General features: G+C 36.6%; 1 protein-coding gene and 1 pseudogene across 1 annotated transcript in view; both read left to right on the top strand.

Moving 5' to 3' along the window:
- Dph6 (diphthamine biosynthesis 6) overlaps positions 1 to 20,611 on the top strand; it is a 122,098-nt gene that overhangs the window by 68,214 nt on the left and 33,273 nt on the right. The window contains exons 4-5 of the mRNA XM_036183196.1: positions 8,809 to 8,882; positions 11,394 to 11,512. Coding sequence (XP_036039089.1) covers positions 8,809 to 8,882; positions 11,394 to 11,512 — 193 coding nt within the window. The remainder of the gene's footprint in view (positions 1 to 8,808; positions 8,883 to 11,393; positions 11,513 to 20,611) is intronic.
- On the top strand, positions 3,117 to 3,646 carry LOC118581256 (annotated as a pseudogene).

The following is a 20,611-nucleotide window of genomic DNA, read 5'->3' as shown; positions in this document are numbered from 1 at the left end:
ATAAAAACAAACCAAAATAGGACAAAACAAAATAAGCCAAAGAAAAAACACAAGAAACACATGCCAGCACTGGGACACACACATTCTCACACAGAGAAAAACTCATAAAAACAAAATTGGGAACCATAATGTTTAAGCAAAAATACATGTAAGGTTAAAAAATGCCCAGACAAAGCATTGTGAAACCCAAAATCTCCAGAAATATGATTGAGTTCATTGTCTGTTAGCCATTTACCGCTGGGCATGGGGCCTGCATTTGAATGTGGTTTGTAATCCAGTTAGCCTCATCAGAGAACTCTAAAATTTCCCTTGTGAGTGATTATCAGTTGGAGATAGCTTCTGGGTTAGGGATGGGGCCTTGTGTCCACTTACCATCACAGCACTGGGACCACATCTGGCTTAGATCATGTGCGTAATTCACACTTCCTATCCCATTTGTTGTTTCTTTACTGTGTATTTCAGCCTCTTTGTCAATACTGGTGGCTACAGGAGCATGGATCCTTGATTATATTACATTGATCAGTGAATCTGTTTTTATGCCAATATTTTATGCTATATTTATTACTGTGATTCTGTAGTGTAACTCTAAGACTAGACTAGTAATACCATCAACAGTGTTTCATTAAAAAAGACTATCCTGAGTCTTTTTCATTTCCATATGAATTTTAAGGTTTTTTTTTTTTCAATTTCTGTGAAATATTGCATTGGAACTTTGATGGGAATTATATTGTAAGGGAGTGGAGCTGGGTGGGAGGGGAGATGAGTATGACCTGGCAGGAGTAGATGGAGGGATATATTGTGTGAGAAAAAATATATTTTAAATAAAAGAAAAAAATACAAAGATGATAAATCAAATTTCACATGTTTCAGTGTTCATTAACTCACCTTGAATTTGTCAACACACTATTTGCAAGTGCTGTGCTTATCATTAACAGCATTCTCTCACTGGATTATCCAAACATTCCTTCAAGGGAACTTCATCATCAAAGAAACGTTCCCAGTGCCTCAGTTTTACTTCAGTCAGAATAACTATCATCCAGAAAAATAAAAATGTTTTTGAGACTTCACACAAAAAAGGATTTATTATACACTGTTAGAAGGAATGTAAATTCCTAGAGCCACTATGGAAGTCAGCATAGGAGGTTCTTCAAAAATATTAACAATAAACTGCCCTATCCTCTCAATAAAAAATGGGCCTTAAAGACAAACACCAACAATTCTACAATTCTACCTTTCTTTTCAGACTGATAATATAAAGGAATTTGGGTTGAAGTGATGTCATACTATCACAAATAAGATGGAGAAACAGAAGTAAAGTAATGCATTGTTTGTTTTTAGATGGAAGTCACTGAAAAATTATTTTGATCTACGGCAATTTCTTTGTCATTTAGTTTTCAGCCTTAACAACTTTTTCCCTTATTTTATTGAGAAATCTCACAAAACAAGATGATAATACTGCAAATTAGTGACCTAATACTTTGTCTTGAGCTCAGTGTTTAATGGGACAATGCCATATGGTGATCATTTTCCATTTTAGAATGTTCCTATTGATCATGCTAGGGAAATAATATTTTTTAACTTAACAAATATTTTTAGTGAATTTTATTTGGGAAGTCTAAATGTCACATAATGAACTATTTCACTTAAATTTTATGTTTCCATGCTTATCTTTATCTTTCTACACTAAATGAAGAATTAGCAGTTTAAAGAAAAGGCATATGATACTTACCCAGCCATATTAATATCTAGTTTAGTTATCTAGGTCACAGAACATCATTGACATTCATAAGGATTTCTTTTTTACTCAATAATGCTATGTTGCCAGAAGTCCAAATATTGCCACTTAAAGGGTAATGCAAGAGTATGCCTTTAATGAATGATTCATATTAGAAATGTTAGAATGCCTTTCAGATGAAAAACACTTTAAATTCAGCAGATCATTTTTTTTCTCAACAGGCAAGAACTCATTAGCAGAATAATACTGATAACTGAGGCATTTTTCAAAGAAAACAGTATCGCTGATAAATGCAAGATGCATAACTTCTCAACTTTAGAATAATTAGGCCTCATTTTCATCTACAAAAAAAAATTGGTTCCAATTCAGGGGACTTCATGAGCCAAATATTCAACATTGAGTCAAGTGAATATTAATGAACAAAATCTTAACTGACTTTTAAGTTTCTGCCTTTAAGTCTGCCTAGATTCTGTTTAAGATTATAACTATTGATGTATGGTCATATGTTTTCATCATTGTAATCCCTGTCTAGAGCTTTGTATATGAATAAGGACACACAGCATTAGCTACATATCACAGAAGAATCCACATCTACCCTTGAATGTGGATATTCTTGGTGTACTGTTTTTAAGAATACTTAACAATTCATGGGTACTAGGTCATAAACTCTAATAAGTAGATTTAGGTTTATACTTCCTTCCATGCTTAAATAATACCAATGGTGCCACATAATCTATTATTTGCTTAATATGGAAAGTGTAGCAGTAGCTACAAAGTGGAGACTGGCAATTAGACATGTTCATATTTGTTAGCACATATGTTATTTATAGTTTTACAGCCAGATTTTTTTTTCCCTGCGGGGCTTTATATATAAATGCTGTGTTAGTGAGGTTACAGGAGAACAGTAAGTAGACAGTTCTGAATGCCTAGTATCTGGAATATCATTTTTATCTTTAAATAGTTTCTAAGTTAGACATGATGGTACATGCCTGTCATCTCAACACCTTGGAGGGGGAGGATCAGAGCACAGCTCAAGAACAACCTGAGCTTCATGAGTCCTTGCCTCAAGAAGCCAAAATTAGAGAAGCAGTTCATGTTACTCTCCATCAAGGTAGCCGTTGTTTGTAGTCTATTAAGCTTTACATAGACATTCAACGGTCTATTTTATTCCCCAATATTCATCACCACAAGATTTTAATTCCCTAAGGATACACACTATGATATTTTTAAATGTTTCTCCCTTCTTAGTATAGTATAGAACACCAATGATCCTATTGTTATCATGGGTCCCTGCTCTGCCTGGTGTTAATGATATTTTAAGAACAAGCTGAACTCAGTTTCACTTCTGCCAAAGTGTCTCTGATGCTGTGATCTGCCTCTCTTGGGACGGAAGAAGGCAAAAATTGATAAATTCACAATTTGTAGCCACATGGTATCAGATGAATATGAACAACTCATTTCCAAAGCCCTGGAGGCTGCCCATACTTGTGGCAACAAATACATGGTGAAGAGATTTGGCAAGAGTGAGTCTCATATTCAAGTGAGGCTCCAGCCTTTCCATGTCATCCGAATCAACAAATTGTTGTCCTGTGCTGACTGGCTCCAGTCAGGTATGCTTGGTGCCTTTGGAAAGCCCCAGGGCAGAGTGGCCAGGATTCACATTGGCCAGGTCATCATATCCATCTGCACTAAGCTGCAGGATAAGGCACTTGTGATTGAGGGTCTGCACAGAGCCAAGTTCAAGTCCCCTGGCTACCAGAAGATCCATATCTCAAAGAAATGTGGCTTCATTAAGTTTAACACAGATGAATTTGAAGACATGGTGAGAAATGGTTCACTCCTGATAGCTGTGGGGTCAAATATATCCCTAGTCAAGGCCCTTTGGACAAGAAATTAGTCCTGTGTTCCTAAAGGCTTCTATAGTGCTCTCCTGTACCCTACCAAATCATGTTTAGTAATAAATCTCACAACCAGTCTGCTAATATCTATGTATCTATGTGTATGTATGTATGTATGTATGTATGTATGTATATGTGTGTGTGTGTGTGTGTGTGTGTGTGTGTGTGTGTGTGTGTGTGTGTGATATAGGACACATGAGAATTTTTAAAATTGGTGTGGGTAAACATGTAATTTTGCCTCCCAGTTTGCTAGGACATACAATAAAAAGGTAAACATGTATGTATCTATTATGTGTATGTATGTATGTGTATGTATATATATATATATTTATCTGCATGTAAACTTTGAGTAATTTTCCTATGATTAAGAAATAATAATATGTTTGAGGAAGTACAAAATTTAAATAAAATGGCAAAAATGAAATCTATTATTAGGAAATCATTATTATCAACTTATCTATTTCTTTTTCTATATCTGTAGATTTTCTAACTCATGTGTTTTTTACTCCATGTATATTTCCTTGAGCTAATTTTCAGTCATAAATAGTTTCATGTCTTTATATCCTTGGAAAATATGTTTTTCATGACTGCTTTGATTTTTCTTCATAATATAATATGATTCATTCAACTGTTTTTATTTGGGGATTTAGGATTTTCCAATTTTTGTTCAAATTATATGTACATTATAAATTTGATGGATATCCTCACAATAACTTGTTTATAGTTACTTCCACTAGCTGTATTTCTTGATATAAACTTAAAATTGTGAGGTTTGCGAGACTAGGATGATACACATTGTGAAATTATCCTTCAGAAAGCATGTGTTGTAACTAACTCAACACTATTGTTTAATAATGCTAATGCATTTCTCATACCCTCATCAGCACTGGATGTTGATTATATTTTTAAAAACAAATACTCAATTTATAAAATGTGTCTAGTTTCAGCCTGTGTTTATATTTTTTAAGGAGTCTTGACATCATTTGTATGTATTCTTTTAAAATTGCATATTGCTATAATTTTGTCATTTTCCTACTGGTTTGTTAACCTATGTCTCACTGACTTAAAACAGAGATATATACTTCTGTCATGTGAGTTACATAATAGTATCATCGTTTTAATTTTGTGCAGGCCTATTGCTGACAGCTACTGTTGCTGTGAGATCATGATTGCATTGCTGATCATGCCCACAAGATATATCATATCCCCTCTGTCTTCTAACTCTTACATTTTTCGTGCTCCCCTTTTCCATGTTGCTCCCTGAGCATTACACATCTATAACCTCTTCTGCTGTGAATTTTTAGCTGCGTTTATGGGACCAGGAATGGATTTCTTCTTATGGAGCAGACCTCAAAACCAATCAAGGAGCACTTGATTGCTCTTGTGGCATGCATTCTGTTGTTATATTAAAAATCTTACATAGTGGGTTAATATTGTATGCCATAGGTTTTTATCTGGGTAAGACTATTAATGCCTGATACCGTAAACCTGGTTTAAAACCTGTAGCTGATGAGATCGTAGATGTGTGGAGTGGGTAGGAAGGTACTTATTATTATTGACAAGCTTCTTCTAAATACTTAACTTTGTATTCATACACAATTGCAACTCTCAGTCTTTTTTTTTTTTTCTTGGTTTTTTCAAGACAGGCTTTCTCTGTAGCTTTGGAAGCTGTCCTGGAACTCACTTTGTAGACCAGGCTGGCCTCGAATTCACAGAGATCTGCCTGCCTCTGCCTCCCGAGTGCTGGGATTACAGGCATGCGCCACCACCAGCTGGCTGCAACTCTCAGTCTTAATTGGCAAACTTCTGTTAGCAATAAAAGGCAACAGGTCCAGAGATGAATGGCTGCTCAGCCAGAAAAAGACATTCACACTATCCCTCTAATGTTTTTTGATTTGTTATTAGGTCTTCCCCAGCAGTTTGCATTGTGTCTTACAGTACTATGTAACCTGACCACCAGGGAGGAAGCCTCTAGTGAAGATGAACAGTCTTATTAAATAAGAAACACAGAACCAAATGCAGAGTTAAAAGCCCAAGAGGTCAGAGCAGTAGCTTAAAACTGCCTTTTTACCCTTCCTGCTGCTGCTGTCCTTCTCAGCAAGCTACCTACTTCCTGTGTATCTCTCTTTTTATTGACTTTCTGTTCTGCCTTCTCATTGGTTGTAAACCCAATCACTTGACCTCTTCATCACTGCCTGTCTATACAGAACTCCAGGTCTTCTATGGTTGGTATTGAGATTAAAGGTGTGTCTCCATGCTGGCTGTATCCTTGAACACACGGAGATCTGCTTGTCATGTGATCTGGATTAAAGGTGTGTACCACCATCACCTGACTTCTGCTATGGCTTGCTATTAGCTCTGACTCCCAGGTAACTTTATTTCTTAACATACAAATAAAATCACATTTCAGTACAAATAAAATATCACCATACTCTAGTTCAGTTCTAGTGTTCTATATCTTTCATCCAAGGTGTGTAGTATCTTTAGCAATAGGATCTGATCAGCTTGTTCAGATGGACAGCCATGAAGAATGACAAGAACCCCTCTTATTTTAGGAGCCCCTGGGACTTCCTTGACTAACAGCTCATCAAGGGGTATATCATACCTGGCACTGGGATTTTGAGTCAAAAATGCTATATATGACAAACATTTAACCAATATCCTAAATGAAGAAAAACTCAAAGAATTCTCACTAAAGTCAGGAACAATACAAGACTGTCCATCCTGCCTATTTGGAGTTCAATATAGTGCTTGAAATCCTATCCAGAGCAATAGGACAAGAAAAGGAAATAAAAGGAAGAAAGGAAGAAATTAAAATATCCCTATTTGAAGATGGCACGATCCTATACACAAGACCCTAAAGACCCCACTAAAATGTCTTAGATTGATAACTACTTTCAGCAAAGTGACAGGACACAAATGAACATACAAAAATCAGTGGCCTTCCTATATACTGGTGACAAACATTCTCCCTTGTTTCTGATAGCTGTTATTTCTAGCATTTGATGACTACTCACACAAAGTTTTCTACATCCCCTTAAGCACTAAACTTATATTCTGTGTGCAATTATAGTCTCATCTTCTTTAGCTAGTATTTCAGACTTTATCCTGTAACAACAAAATTTCCACATTGAAGTTGTAACTCTAAACTGGTGAGCCGTCTCTGAATGTGCATTTTAAATATATGCACACTTTGTCCCATATTTTATGACTTGATAAAAGAAATCCTCCAGAGATTGGCTCTCAGTTGACTTACAAAAATGGCCATAAACTGAACTTGATTTTCACAGTTCTTAATATGTTCTAGATATTAGTTCCTTGTCTGAAAATAGCTGGCAAAGTTTGCCTCCCATTCTGTACGCTGCCTCTTCATGGTTGGTAGTTTCCATTTCTGTACAGAGCCTTTCAATTTCGTGCACTCTTATTACCAGTTCTTGAAGTTTTTCTTCTGCTATTGAAGTTGTTTACAGAAAGCTCTTGCCTATGCCTGTACCTTGTGTTTGTTTCCATAATTAACAGAGCAGTAGATACACATGTATACAAGTATGCATATTTAATGTAAGGTATATATTATATACCTTACCACAAGTGCTACAAAATTTATTAGGCTAGAACTTCAGAGATACGTTACAGGAAGAGAATAAAATGTTGATCTATTAATGAGAAACATAATGCCTTGACTTTTTCTGAAGAATACAATGACTTTTATGAAAAGAAAATATTTAAGAAGGTTATATAAAGGTTAAAAGCCTCACAAAGTTGCTGATGGGGAAATAAAGGCAATACCTCTTTTCCTGAAATGTTATCTGACAGAAATAATCATTTTATTTGGGGGCAGATGGAGAAGATATTTTTCTATAATTTTAGTGGGTATATTTTAAGTTCTCCAGAGGCAGGAAAAGTTCCTGATGCATAATTCTTTGTTTATTTCCTATGGTATACTTTTAGGACTTTTTTTTTTCTTTTTGGTTTTTCGAGACAGGGTTTCTCTGTGTAGCTTTGCGCCTTTTCTGGAACTCACTTGGTAGCCCAGGCTGGCCTCCTCCAACTCACACAGATCCTCCTGGCTCTGCCTCCCGAGTGCTGGTATTAAAGGTGTGCGCCACCACCGCCCTGCAAGGACACAGTTATTTCAGCATGTTGGGATTATTTCGTTGTCCCTGGAAGCATGGTTTGTTTTCTTTGAAAAACTATTACTTCTATTGTCGAGTTACCATGGTTGCTAAGCCAATGTATTACCAAAAAGACATCTCTCTGGAGTGATTTCTTCTATTAGCCTGTATGCTAAGATGGATTTTCTCTGAAAAGTATTCAGAGAATTTCTACTCAGAACATATTAGTAATTACTCATATTCACTCCCTTCATATCTGTATCATAAATGACATTTCCCTGATTCATATCTATGGTGTGTATTATTCCTCCCTTGGTTAATTATATTATATTTCTGTACATTAAGTTTCATTTTAGACCTGTTCTTTTAAATTCCTAAGTTGCCTATATGAGTCTTCATACTTGATTGATCTTTACCTTTTGATCCACCCTAGCCTTGGGCCATCTGCAAACATGATTATATGTGACTGTACATTCTCAGTTCATTAATGAGTATGTTGGACAAAGTCTGTAGCCCATTGGACCATACTGGTACTCTCACTTGTGACTGTATTGATGAGAATCCATTCCTTCTATGTGTGTTAGGATTCTTTGTGTACTGTATTATACTAGGCAGTACCTCAAAGTTTTCTGCATTCTAGATGTCTCTGTACTGCTCATCTTTTTCTAAGATATAGATTAAAAACCATTGTGTAGTATATCTGTTGGTACTACTGTGGAAATGTTAGAAATTAATCCATCTAGGAAAATATTATCTTTGCTAGAATTTCAGTATCATTAAGTTTATAAATGTGAAAACATCTTGGAACTGCTTCCAAGTCTTTTCTTTCTCCATGAAAGTAGGTCTGTAGTTAAAATTTAAGTAAAGGAATAATTACTTTTCTTGCCACTGGGAGAATGATTACAATATATGTACAGATAATTTTCCAAAGTGTGTATTTCCAGGAAATTACTTTGATTGGAAGGTGGCCTCTTAGATAATGTGCAGTTCATGTATAATTTTCAGAGTATGATCCAAATCACATGCCTATTTTTAATGTATATGTTTTTTTTTTTATTTTTAGGAAAAAGAAGAAATAGAAGGGGTATCAGTAGGTGCTATACTTTCTGATTATCAACGTGTGCGAGTAGAAAATGTGTAAGAGAACATCATTAGAACTGTCTAATATTTTAAAAACATAAATTATTTAAAAATCAGGATTGAGGACTAAGCTTAATATCAGAATGTGTGGTCAGAATGTGCAAGGCCTGAATTATAATCCCAAACTCCTCCAATGGGGAGGAGCGCAGCTTAGACTCCTAGCAGTACTGTGGCTAAGTAGCCTGAATTGGCCACATCTTGTAACCTGATTAGTGCCTAACCCTGTTGTCATCAGAGAGGCATCATACAGCAACTGATGGAGGCAGATGCAGAGACCCACACCAACACATTAAGTGGAGTTCGGGAGTCCTATGGAGGAGGAGGAGATAGGAGTGTAGGAGCCAGAGAAGTCAAGGACTCAATTAGAAGGCTTACAGGGTCAACTAACCTGGACCATAGGAGCTCACAGAGACTGAACTGATAATCATGGAGCCTACATGAGACTGATCTAGTCCCTCTACATACATGTTACAGTTGTGTAGCTTGGTCTTCTTGTGGTATTCCTAACAGCAGGCACAGGCCTTGTTATCTGATTCTTTTCCTGGCTTTTGAGAAGCTTTTGGCTTCTCATACTGGGTCACCTTGCCCAGCCTTAATACATGAGAAGGTGCTTAGTCTTACTGAAGCTTGATATGCCATGTTTTATTAATACTCATAGGAGACCTGCTCTTTCCTGGATAGAGACAGAAGAGGAGAGGACTGGGGAGAGGGGCAGCTGGGGAAGAGGAGCTGGGAAAGGAGGACTGGGGTGGGAGAAGCTGCAGTCAGGATGCAGTAGATGAATTTTAAAAAGAATGTATAAATAAATAAATAAATAAATAAATAAATAAATAGCATTGTTAGCTGCAGTCAGGATGTAAAATAAATAGATGAATTTTCAAAAGAATGTATAAATAAATAAATAAACAAATAAATAAATAGATAGATAGATAGATAGCATTGTTAATGAATAGAAAAATAAATAATTGTACCCAAATCATAAGCACATCTTTTATAGATACCATATAGAGCTAAACATATGTTTACCTAATTAACAAAAGCTGTATTTGTTTTCTATTTTTTAAACTTTTGTCTTTGAGAAATTTATATGTGTATACAATAAACATTACCATAATCCCACTATTTCTTCCTACCTCCTCTTCTCAGAACCCACAAGTCCCCTGCTCCTCCTCTTCTCTTCAGTAGCACACTGAGTCTGAATAGTGCTGTCTATATGCACATGCTACATGCTCATCCACTGGAACATGAGCTGCTTTCCAGTGACCATATCCCCTTGATAAGTCAAATCACTCTTAGAAAAATAAAAATATAAATTAAGAATATGAATTAATAATACTTTTAATTGGTGGCTTAAGATATAGGTAATACATCTCCATGAGCAAATCAGTCATCTAAAACCTAGTCAAACTGTTTGAAAACAGTGAGGAATCTTTCACCTCCTCTTCTCCATCGACTTTTAGTGGATGGAGATTCTGATAAACTTGTAAAATGTGAGATCATCACACCTCTGCCCATACAACTGTACCTTTCTTTAGAGAAATTTCTAAATGGTCTTATTAAATAAAAAACACTGAGCCATATATAGGGGGTGAAAGCCTTGGGGATTAGGGAAATAGGAAAAGCCACCAGTCAACCTCACCTCACCAACTCTGCAGCTTCCAAATGGGAGCTACTTCCTATCTTCCCACGCCTTTATATGCCTTGCTTTTCTGCCCTCTCATAGGCTTTTAGCCTAGCTACCTCACTTCCTTGTCACCGTCTGTCTGTACAGACATTCCAGTTTCTATGGTTGGTACTGAGATTAAAGGTATGTGTCACCAAGCTTGGTTCTGTTCCCTAGTATGGCCTTCAACACACAGAGATCATTACTGCTAAGTGATCAGATTGAGGGCGTATGCTGCCTGATTTCTTAAAATGGCTGACCTTTTCCCCCTGATCTCCAGGCAAGCTTTATTTATCAAAGCACAAATAAAATCTCACCACACCTTTCTCTATTTGCCAACCTATGGAAGTATTGAAAATGAGAATGATTATTAATTGTCACAGTATGCTTTTTGACCCTGATTTCTAAGCTTAAACCTTTACTAAAGTTGATGTTTCTAGTCTTCCTGGAGATTAATTTATGTTTGGACATAGTCCATAGAAAATTGAATGTGAAAAGGACTTTTACATTTTTTCCCCTTGTGTTTGTGTTTGTGAATGTGTGGATATATACATCCCATGGTGCATACATGGAGTTCAGAGGACAACTTGTGGGAGGTGTTCCTCTCCTTTCACCGTGGGATTTGCAGAATTGAACTCAGACAGCAAGTACCTTTATCCTCTGAGCCATCTCTCTGACCCCACAAGGCATTTAAAAAAATAAGAGGAGGAAGAAAAGAAGAAAGAGCATTTTAAATGTTAAATTCATTGAAAGAAGCATTATGTTTAAAATCAGATTGCTGGGGACCCTAATATGGAATCATATCATTTATTTTGTTGTTTTTGTTTTTTCTTTTTACTTTGTAGATGTAAACGGCTTAATCTCCAGCCTTTAACTTACCTTTGGCAGAGAAACCAGGAAGACTTGCTCCGAGAGATGATAGCATCAAACATTGAAGCCATTATCATCAAAGTAGCAGCTTTGGGTATGTAACCAAATTTTCCAAGCTGTTGTCTGTTGCCATATAGATAATCTCAGGCCACTAATATGCACAGAAGAAGGGTCGATGATTTAGTTACAGATATGTGGAGTCACAAATAAAGTAAACACTCTGTGTGCGTGTGTGTGTTTGTATGTGACAGAGAGACAGAGTATGTGTATGTAAGAGAGAGAGTGTGTGTGTTAGAGTGTGTGTGTGTGCGTGTGTGTGTGTGTGTGTGAGAGAGAGAGAGAGAGACAGAGAGAGAAAGAGAGAGAGAGAGAAAGAGAGGGGGAGGGAGGGGGAGAGAGAGAGGGAAAGAGAGAGAGAACATTTCTAAATCGCCCTTTTCATATTTGCCAGAGAGAATAGTAGTGAACTGTAGTTAGAGTTTTCCTGCCTGGCCCAGTCAGGACAAATCTCTCTTACCCGCCAGTCCCACAGTCTCTCAGACCCAACCAAGTAAACACACAGAAACTTATATTGTTTACAAACTGTATGGCCGTGGCAGGCTGCTTGTTATCTACTTCTTCTATCTTAAATTAACCCATTTCTATATTAATCTATACTTTGCCACATGGCTTGTGGCTTACCAGTGTCTTTATATGTTGCTTTTTCATGGCGGCGGCTGGAGGTGTCTCTCCAGCCTTCTACTTCCCAGAATTCTCTTCTCTCTTGTCCCGCCTATACTTCCTGTCTAGCCACTGGCCAAACAGCATTTTATTTGTATAGAGCGATATCCACAGCAGTGAACATCTCATTTTAAGTATATACTTGATGATAAAAAAAATGATATTGTAGTTTTCCAAGTTTCTGTATAACTGGGAATTAAGATTAATGTAGAACAGAATATATAGGAATTGTTGGAGGTGGTTTGTTTGGTGTTTATTTTTTTGGAAGCGTCTTAAGATACATAATTAGCACCAAATATTTACCTTGTGTTTTATCATTATGAATATTAAAACAGAATGCCTTTCTCTGTGTTATTTTTAAAAGAGAATTATTTTTTGTCAAGGATCATAAAAAAATCAGATCTGAGAGTTTTCTTTGATATGTATGTACACAGTAAGTTTGTTGTTTTGATTTTATATCTTTGTTTTCATTTTTGAGACATGTTTAAGGCCAATGTATTTAATCCATGAACCCTTTACAGAGAATGCAATGAAGGTTCTGGGTAGCAAAGCCTAAACTGTTTATCATACTTCAAAGTGTTCACTTTACCAATCTCTGAGATGATTTCATGAACAAATTCATATTTTCATATAGCATTTAAGAAAGGGTGGGTTGGGAATTTAGCTTAGTGCTAGAGTGCTTGCCTAGCAAGCGCAAGGCCCTGGGTTCGATCCTCAGCTCAAAAAAAACAACGGGTGAAGAGTATGCAGCACTTAACATTTCTTCATAAACATTGCTCTGCTCTTTTTGCTGAAGTTAAAGTATAAAGGGCTTGGTTAGTGAATGGACAGCCACTCTCTTTAGAAGGATTGACAAGATTTTCACTTTTATGAGAAAAATGTCTGCTGGCCATCTCTTCCATTAAAATTTGCACTGGAGCTATATTTACTGGTGCGGTTCTGTGTGAAGCTGTACAGAGTGTGCTCTGTTTCTTTCCAGGATTCTTAAAGTCTCCTGGATTTTCTAAGATGATACAGTGCTGTGCTTATCCCATGCCATGCTGGAAGATAATGTGTCTCTTTTACTACTAGATCTTACACTGTATTAGGACCTCATTGGAAGGACAGAGCCATAGAATTTAACATTGCTCCTTTATGATAATATATAACTAGTGTTGTGTGCCTTTATTTAGTTTGGGCTTCTCATTAAGGGAATAGAAGTGGTGAGTTAATGCTTTTAAACCTTTGGTTAAAAATACAACTGAATTAATTTATTTGTCTTGTGTGTCTACATAACAAAAATTTAGATCTGATTTTAATATGTACAGCATGTGATTTCTGTTTACTACTTGAAGGTATGCATGTGTGAAATTTATTCTAACACTATTGAAGAAAACTTTCCTGAGGGGTTACAGTCCCTTTGAATTCATAGAAGCATATACATGATACAGTATAGGTTTCTTATCCACTTTCATTCATTAAAATTATCTGAAAAAATAAATAAAACTCTTTTATGCTTAAAAAAAGTCCATTTTCTGCAGAATGGTCCCATGGTAGAAAGACTCAGTTCTACATGGACATATAAGATATTCCCAATAAGTACCCTGTATAATCTTGGGGTCTATATTTGCCAAGTTTCTGTTGCTGCATTAAAACACTATGATGGAAAAGAAGCTGTGGAAGAAACAGCACCTATTGTAAGAGTCTGTCATAGAGGGACATCATGGCAGCAGAGGGCAGGCATGTCAACAGGAGCAGGGAACTGGAGGTCATGTCAGGAAGCAGAACAGATGGGCAGTACAGAATTGTATAAATTCTTAGTACATCATACATCTTCAAAGGAAAGGTGTCTACGTATTTTGTTTTCATTTCTCTAGCTCACCATCCCCTTTCCCATAGCTACTAATGTAAGTGATAATTGATCATCTCTCAGAATTTTTATTAACATAGTTATAGATATACTTTGCTCTCTTGTTTGCTATTATATGAATTGCATCTTTTTCTACATATTGATCTGTAGCATACCTTTTTTGCTTTGCGTTTTGTGTAAGAGATTTTTTCCATGTATATAATGTAGTTGTATTCATGTTGTATTCTTTAAGAAATTTTATTGAAGTATAACAAATACAAAAATACATCAATGCTAAGTATTACTTTGATCAAACATAATACAACTGAACCAAACTCCCTAATTTAAATAGTATTATTATTGTTCTCTATGATACTTGTTCTCCCAAAGTTAGCAAATCCCCTCACACCTAATTGTGTTAGTTTTTCTTACTTTTAATCTTAAAACTTTTGAAGGGAAGGAAGGGAGGGTGGGTCTCCCACATGCTAAGCTACTGCCGTAACCGAGTCACATCCTCATAGTGGATTTGTAATGTTTTATAAACAAAAGGATATTGTATCCTTTCGTTCTGTGAGTTCTTTGGTTGAAAATGTGGTTGATGAGTCATCCACACTTTGGAGACAATAGTGTTTTGTCCATTCTCATGACAAGATGTTCCATATAATAATATAACTTAACTGTCTTAGTAGTTGACACTGAACTAGTCGTTTCCATTTTGCACTATTACAGCAGTGCTGTTTGTATCCTCCAGTTTTTTCTTCACTCTCTGATGGTACACTTTGAAACAGAAAGCTTATACGTTTTGGTATAGATTCATTTTTGTAAATCCATCGTTTGAGAGTGTGTGTAAGAAATCGCTGCCTCTGTCCATAGGAACTTCATACCTTTAGCCTTCATGATTGCATAACGATTCCATGTTCTTTTTCCTTGCCCACTTTTATCTGAACTTTTTTCATCAGTTGTTTTGGTACAGAGGTCCTTGCCAGTGCAGGGGCATAGCCCCTAGTGGACAAAATGCATGTGCAAGATTTTAATAATTCTTACTGAGACTTTTGCTATTATGATGTACTATAAATTCAATTTCATTTAATTGCTTTTGATGAAAAGACTATGTGAAATAATGTTGTGAAACAAAAAGCATTGAGCCAAATATTGTGGACCTGGAATCTGGAAAAACAACTTTTGTCCCCTCCATAACTCTTGGAGTACCAAAAGAGAAATACTGAGCAGTTCAGGGAGGAATGTAAATGTCTGGTCTATAAAGTCACCTGAAGTTTCTTTGCTGTGCTTTCTGAATGGACCTGGTCTAGGTGCTCAGGAGTTCATAACAGCAAGCTGTCCTTAACACAGTTGTATTTGGTACATGTCATTTCACAGCACTAAGAAACTACATATTTGCTGTTTTAAAACATGTGCCCCCTGGAGGTAGGATCAGAATCCATCCTTGGTGCATGATCAGGCTTTTTGGAGCCTGCTACCTATGATGGGACCTCACACAGCCTTGAGGCAGGGGGAAGGACTTAGGCCTCCACCAAATGTATCTCACCACAGGAAGCCTTACCTTCTTGTAGGAGGGAATGGGGGATAGGTTGGGAAGGGGAGGCTGGAAGGGCGGGAGGAGGGAAGAGGAGAATCTTTGATTGGCATGTAAAATGAATAAAAAATGTTTCTTAATAAAAAAGAAAGTAATTAATCTAAAAAATAGACATACAATATCAAACTGTTCATTAAAGCAGTCGTTTACCTACTCACTTTCAAGGAGTCTTAAATCTAAATTCTCATTTTGTTGATCAGACAATTTGTGACCATTCTTTTGCACATCTCTACAAAACTATGGTAATTTTCCTCAGAGAGCATTGTTAGGAAATAAAGAGTGATTCTATAATTCCCCTTTTTTGTAAATGTTAGGGTCACCTTGTGTACACTGCTGGGACCCATGATAATGGCTCTAATGAGTCAACTTCTCTATGTATTGCTTGATTCGTTTGCTTGGCCCTATTTAGGACTTTTCCATTCATATTTATAAGAAGACTGATCTAGAATTTTCTTTCATAGTAGTGACAGGTGTGGGTAATACAGTTTTATAACACAACATTTGACGTGCTTCCTCTTTTTCTATTGTCTGAAAGATTTTCTTTGAGATTAGTAGTAATTCTCCCTAAATGTTCCAAAGTGTTTGTTACTTAAGCCATCTGGACATAGAAATTTCCTTGGGGGTAAACTTTCATTAGAGATTCTTTTTCTCTGTTAGTTTAGACTTTATCAATGTTTATTTCTCTTAGCTAAACTGTTTTTCTTTTTAAAAATGTGTTTCTAAAATAACTTCCTTTTTATTTCAAATTTTATTTTATTTTTTATACAGATATTTGTGTTTTAATTTTCGTATCAGCCATGGGTTCCCCTGTCTCCTGCCCCCCCCTTCCCCCGAGGCGCCCCCCCCCCAATCCCATCTCCTCCAGGGCAAAAACTTCCATGGGGATTCAGCTCAACCTGGTAGATTCAGTACAAGCAAGTCCATACCCCTCCTTCCAGGCTGAGCAAAGTGTCCCTGTGTAAGTCCAAGGTTCAAAATAGTCAGCTCATGCACTAAAGACAGGTCCAGGTCACACTGCCTGGGTGCCTCCCAAACAGTTCAAGCTATTCAATTGCCTCACTTATCCAGAAGGCCTGATCCAGTTGGGGGCTCCACAGCTTTTGGTTCATAATTCATGTGTTTCCATTAGTTTGGCTTTTTGTCCCTGTGCTTTTTCCAATCTTTGTCTCAACAATTCACAATCTTACAATCCCTCCTTTTTCTCAACAATTGGACTCCTGGAGGTCCACCTGGAGCCTGGCCAAGGATCTCTGCATCCACTTCCATCAGTTATTGGATGAGAGTTCTAGCACGACAGTTAGGGTGTTTGGCCATCTGATCACCAGACTACGTAAGTTCGGGCTTTCTCTCGACCATTGCCAGTAGTCTACAGTGGAGGTATCATTGTGGATTTCTGGAGGCCTCTCTAGCATTTTGCTTCTTCCTGTTCTCACGTGGTCTTCATTTATTGTGGTCTGTTATTCCTTGTTCTCCCTTTCTGTTCTTGATCCAGCTGGGATCTCCTGTTCCCCTAAGCTTTCTTTCCCTCAAATCTTGCCCTTCATTACTCCCACTGTCATCCAGGTTGTTCATGTAGATCTCATCCATTTCTCTGTCATTGGGCGATCCCTGTGTCTTTCTTAGGGTCCTGTTTTCTAGGTAGCATCCCTGGAGTTGTGTAGCAGTCTAGTCATCTTTGTTTTACATGTAGTATCCTCCTATGAGTGAGTACATACCATGTTTGTCTTTTTGAGTCTGGGTTACCTCACTCAGGTTGATTTTTTTTCTAGATCCATCCATTTGCCTGCAAACCTCATGATGTCATTGTTTTTCTCTGCTGAGTAGTACTCCATTGTGTATATGTACCACATTTTCTTTATCCATTCTTCAGTTGAAGGGCATATGGATTTCCAAAGTGGCTATACAAGCTTGCATCCCCACCAGCAGTGGAGGAGAGTTCCCTTGCTTCACATTCTCTCCAGCATAAGCTGTCTTCAGTGTTTTTCATCTTAGCCATTCTGATAGGTGTAAGGTGGTATCTCAGAGTCATTTTGATTTGCATTTCCTGGATAATTAGGGATGTTGAGCAATTCCTTAAATCTCTTTCAGCCATTTGAACTTCCTCTGTTGAGAATTCTTAATTTCTTAGCCCATTTCTTAATTGGACTGTTGGGCATTTTGATGATTTCTAAATGTTGAAGATTATAGGGATAAGCCTAGTCTATAGTAAGTTCAGCCAAGCCAGAGCTACAAAGTGAGCTCCTGTGTAGAACAAGACAAAGACCAACCTACTATTAATTGCACATGGATTTATTTTGTGGGAGACTGTCCCTGTAGAAACTCTGTTGGTTTTATAAAATAGCTCTTAGTTTTCAAAGTTTCCTGACAGTGTTGACTGAACGAGCCTTCTGTTGGGGTTTTCATGGTTTACTTTGTCCTCAGCTGTCTTCTGTTCTACACTAATCTTGGAAGGATTCTGTAGTTGACCTTTTGTTTGTTGATTTCAATTGGATGTGGATTTATATAGTCAAGTTATGTTTATCTGAATTATAAAAGGTATTTGATATGATTTTCCACCTTTTTCTTGACTTTTATTAATCTGCTTCCATTATTATATTTATTAGCTGACTAATAAAATATTATTTTCATTCTTGTCTAGTGGTTACTGTACATTAACTTTCATTCTTTCCTGGACTTGTTATAGTTACCTTTCACTTTAATCTACACGTGTCTGTCTTTACAGTGTATTATTTTCTTTCTAAACATTTATGTATATGACCTGTGTTCTCCCTCTCACTGTACTTTATTCTCCTTTAATGTACTTGTTTAACTCTAGGATAGCTTCCTACTGCCTCAATAACTCACGTTAATATTCTTCAATGTAGCTTTGCTGGTGAGAAATGCCTTTCCTCTGTATGACTAATTTTTCTTTCATTTGAAATCTATTTTCATGGTACTATGGAGATCACAGCATTTATCATCATCATAACTATATTTTACCTAGCACAAGCCTTGACATATTTTGACTCACCTGCCTCATGATTTATATGCTATGTATTAGAAATGTTTATATTTTAATAATGTTTTTATGTCAGTTCTATGTGGGGGAGTGGAGTGTCATATGCTTGTGTGTTTGTTTGCTTGCTAGATAGCTTACTTGTTTGTTACCAGGTCTTAATAACTGGGTCAGGCTGTCTCTGAATTCATAGTCACCTCCCTGGTCCTGGGATTAAAGCTACATACTACATTGTTTTGTTTTAAATGTCACTATTGGCTTGATATTATTTTGATTATTGCTACCCGTTTTATGTAGGTAATCTATAGATTTTCTAAAGGTTTAGTTATAGTTCTGGCTATCATTCCTTGTAGCATCTCAGATTTTCCTTTTGATTGTGACTGTGGTCTGGGTCCTGCCCATTGGGATCTCCTAGAGAGGCTGTCCAAGAAAAGTACATTTCTTATTGTTTTTTTCTATTCTGTCCTCTTTTGTTTATTAATTTACTATAGATGAGCGATCTTTTTTGATACATCTATAAAAGTCATTCCCTAAACTGTGGAGAAACCTTGGGGCTTTTGTACTTCAGTACTTCAATGCTTTCTGTACTTGCCAGCCTCACAATCTTACTTGTGTTGCTAAGGATATTTCCAATAAGATACAGTTCTCTGTTCTAGGAAACTGTAAGCAGGGTTCCTATTTCTGAATCTTAACATTTTAAACTAGCTTTAAAATGTTAAACTTGAAAGATGTAAAAAATACATTTGTAATTGACATTGGTAATGGCTTACATTGGTTACAGTGGGTTTTTAGAAGGAAGTGTTTCCATCAGACACTAATTATAATGATGTTTCACAAAGCCCAGCTTTATAAAGGTCTTAAAGAGCAAATACAACAATAGTTTTAGATAGTAATTGGATTGGAAATCACTGATTTCATTTCATTTCTTTTTTAGCACCAGTATTAAAAAAAAAAATCTTATCAGAATGCATTTCTCACCTGCCTTGGGCAGGTGTAATTAGGCACAAGCAAATTGAATGGTGCCAGTGTGCTCTGGGGTCATTCAGCTATGCTTCATAATTGCATTTTTTTTTTTTTTAAGTATGAAGGTTGTTTAACATATCAGGTAGCAAAAAAGAAAGTTAAAGTAAAGGTTTCCTGTTTATCTTTAGGTAAATTTCCACTGCTGTTGGCTTTAGCACACAATGGACTGCAGACAGGAAGAAGGAAGGACTGGTCATAGGTAGTGTGTAATGTTCAGGTCTGCCTTCTACATTTGCCAGCATCCAGGAATGCAGACTACTTATGTCTCTTCCCCTAATTCTCTTTCGCTGAGAACATTCCCCTTTCACATAAGCAACAACATATTTGAAGAGATCTGAAAATTTTGAACAAGTTTGAAATATTATTTGTGATCACTTTCAGTTCATTTCCAAATTAAGAGGGTTAACTTACTCTTAGAGTCAGTTCCAAAATAAAATATTAATCCCTAACCCTAAACACATGGTGATGAGGTTTTGTTCTTTTCTCCAATAGTCTCCAACTCCTGTAAAGTGACTATTTTGGCTTTATAGTTGTAATTTATTAAATTTACATACAGGAAAATATTTCAGATTGCATTCTTATATTTTTAGTTGTGAGCCTAGCTTTTAACAGCTGAGCCAGCCCCAGATTACATTCTACTGCTACTGAAAATGTGATTTAATGTGCTTATACTTTTCAGTGACATTATCCTATGTGAGATCAGACTGTTTTACCTAAAACATATAAAACAAAGGAGCCAGTAACTTACACAAATGGACATAATAGGAACTTTATAGGAAGTCAGTGTCAACTGTGGAAGGCCCTATGATACTGACATCATTATATCTTTATATAACCCTTCTTGCTTTTTCAACAGTTATTTGAATGTGTGCTTGAATCTCATGCCTTTTAAATTGTTGATGGCTTAGAGGTTGTTGAGATTCTAATACTTTTTATAATAGAATCAGTCTTGATTCATATTCATTGGGTAAACCTAGCTACTGCACCTGCCCAGAGAGAGTGCAACAGGGGTGTGTGTGTGTGTGTGTGTGTG

The sequence above is a fragment of the Onychomys torridus genome, chromosome 4 (assembly GCF_903995425.1).
Source record: "Onychomys torridus chromosome 4, mOncTor1.1, whole genome shotgun sequence".
NCBI lineage: Eukaryota > Metazoa > Chordata > Mammalia > Rodentia > Cricetidae > Onychomys > Onychomys torridus.
This window is presented reverse-complemented; position numbering and strand designations above follow the sequence as displayed.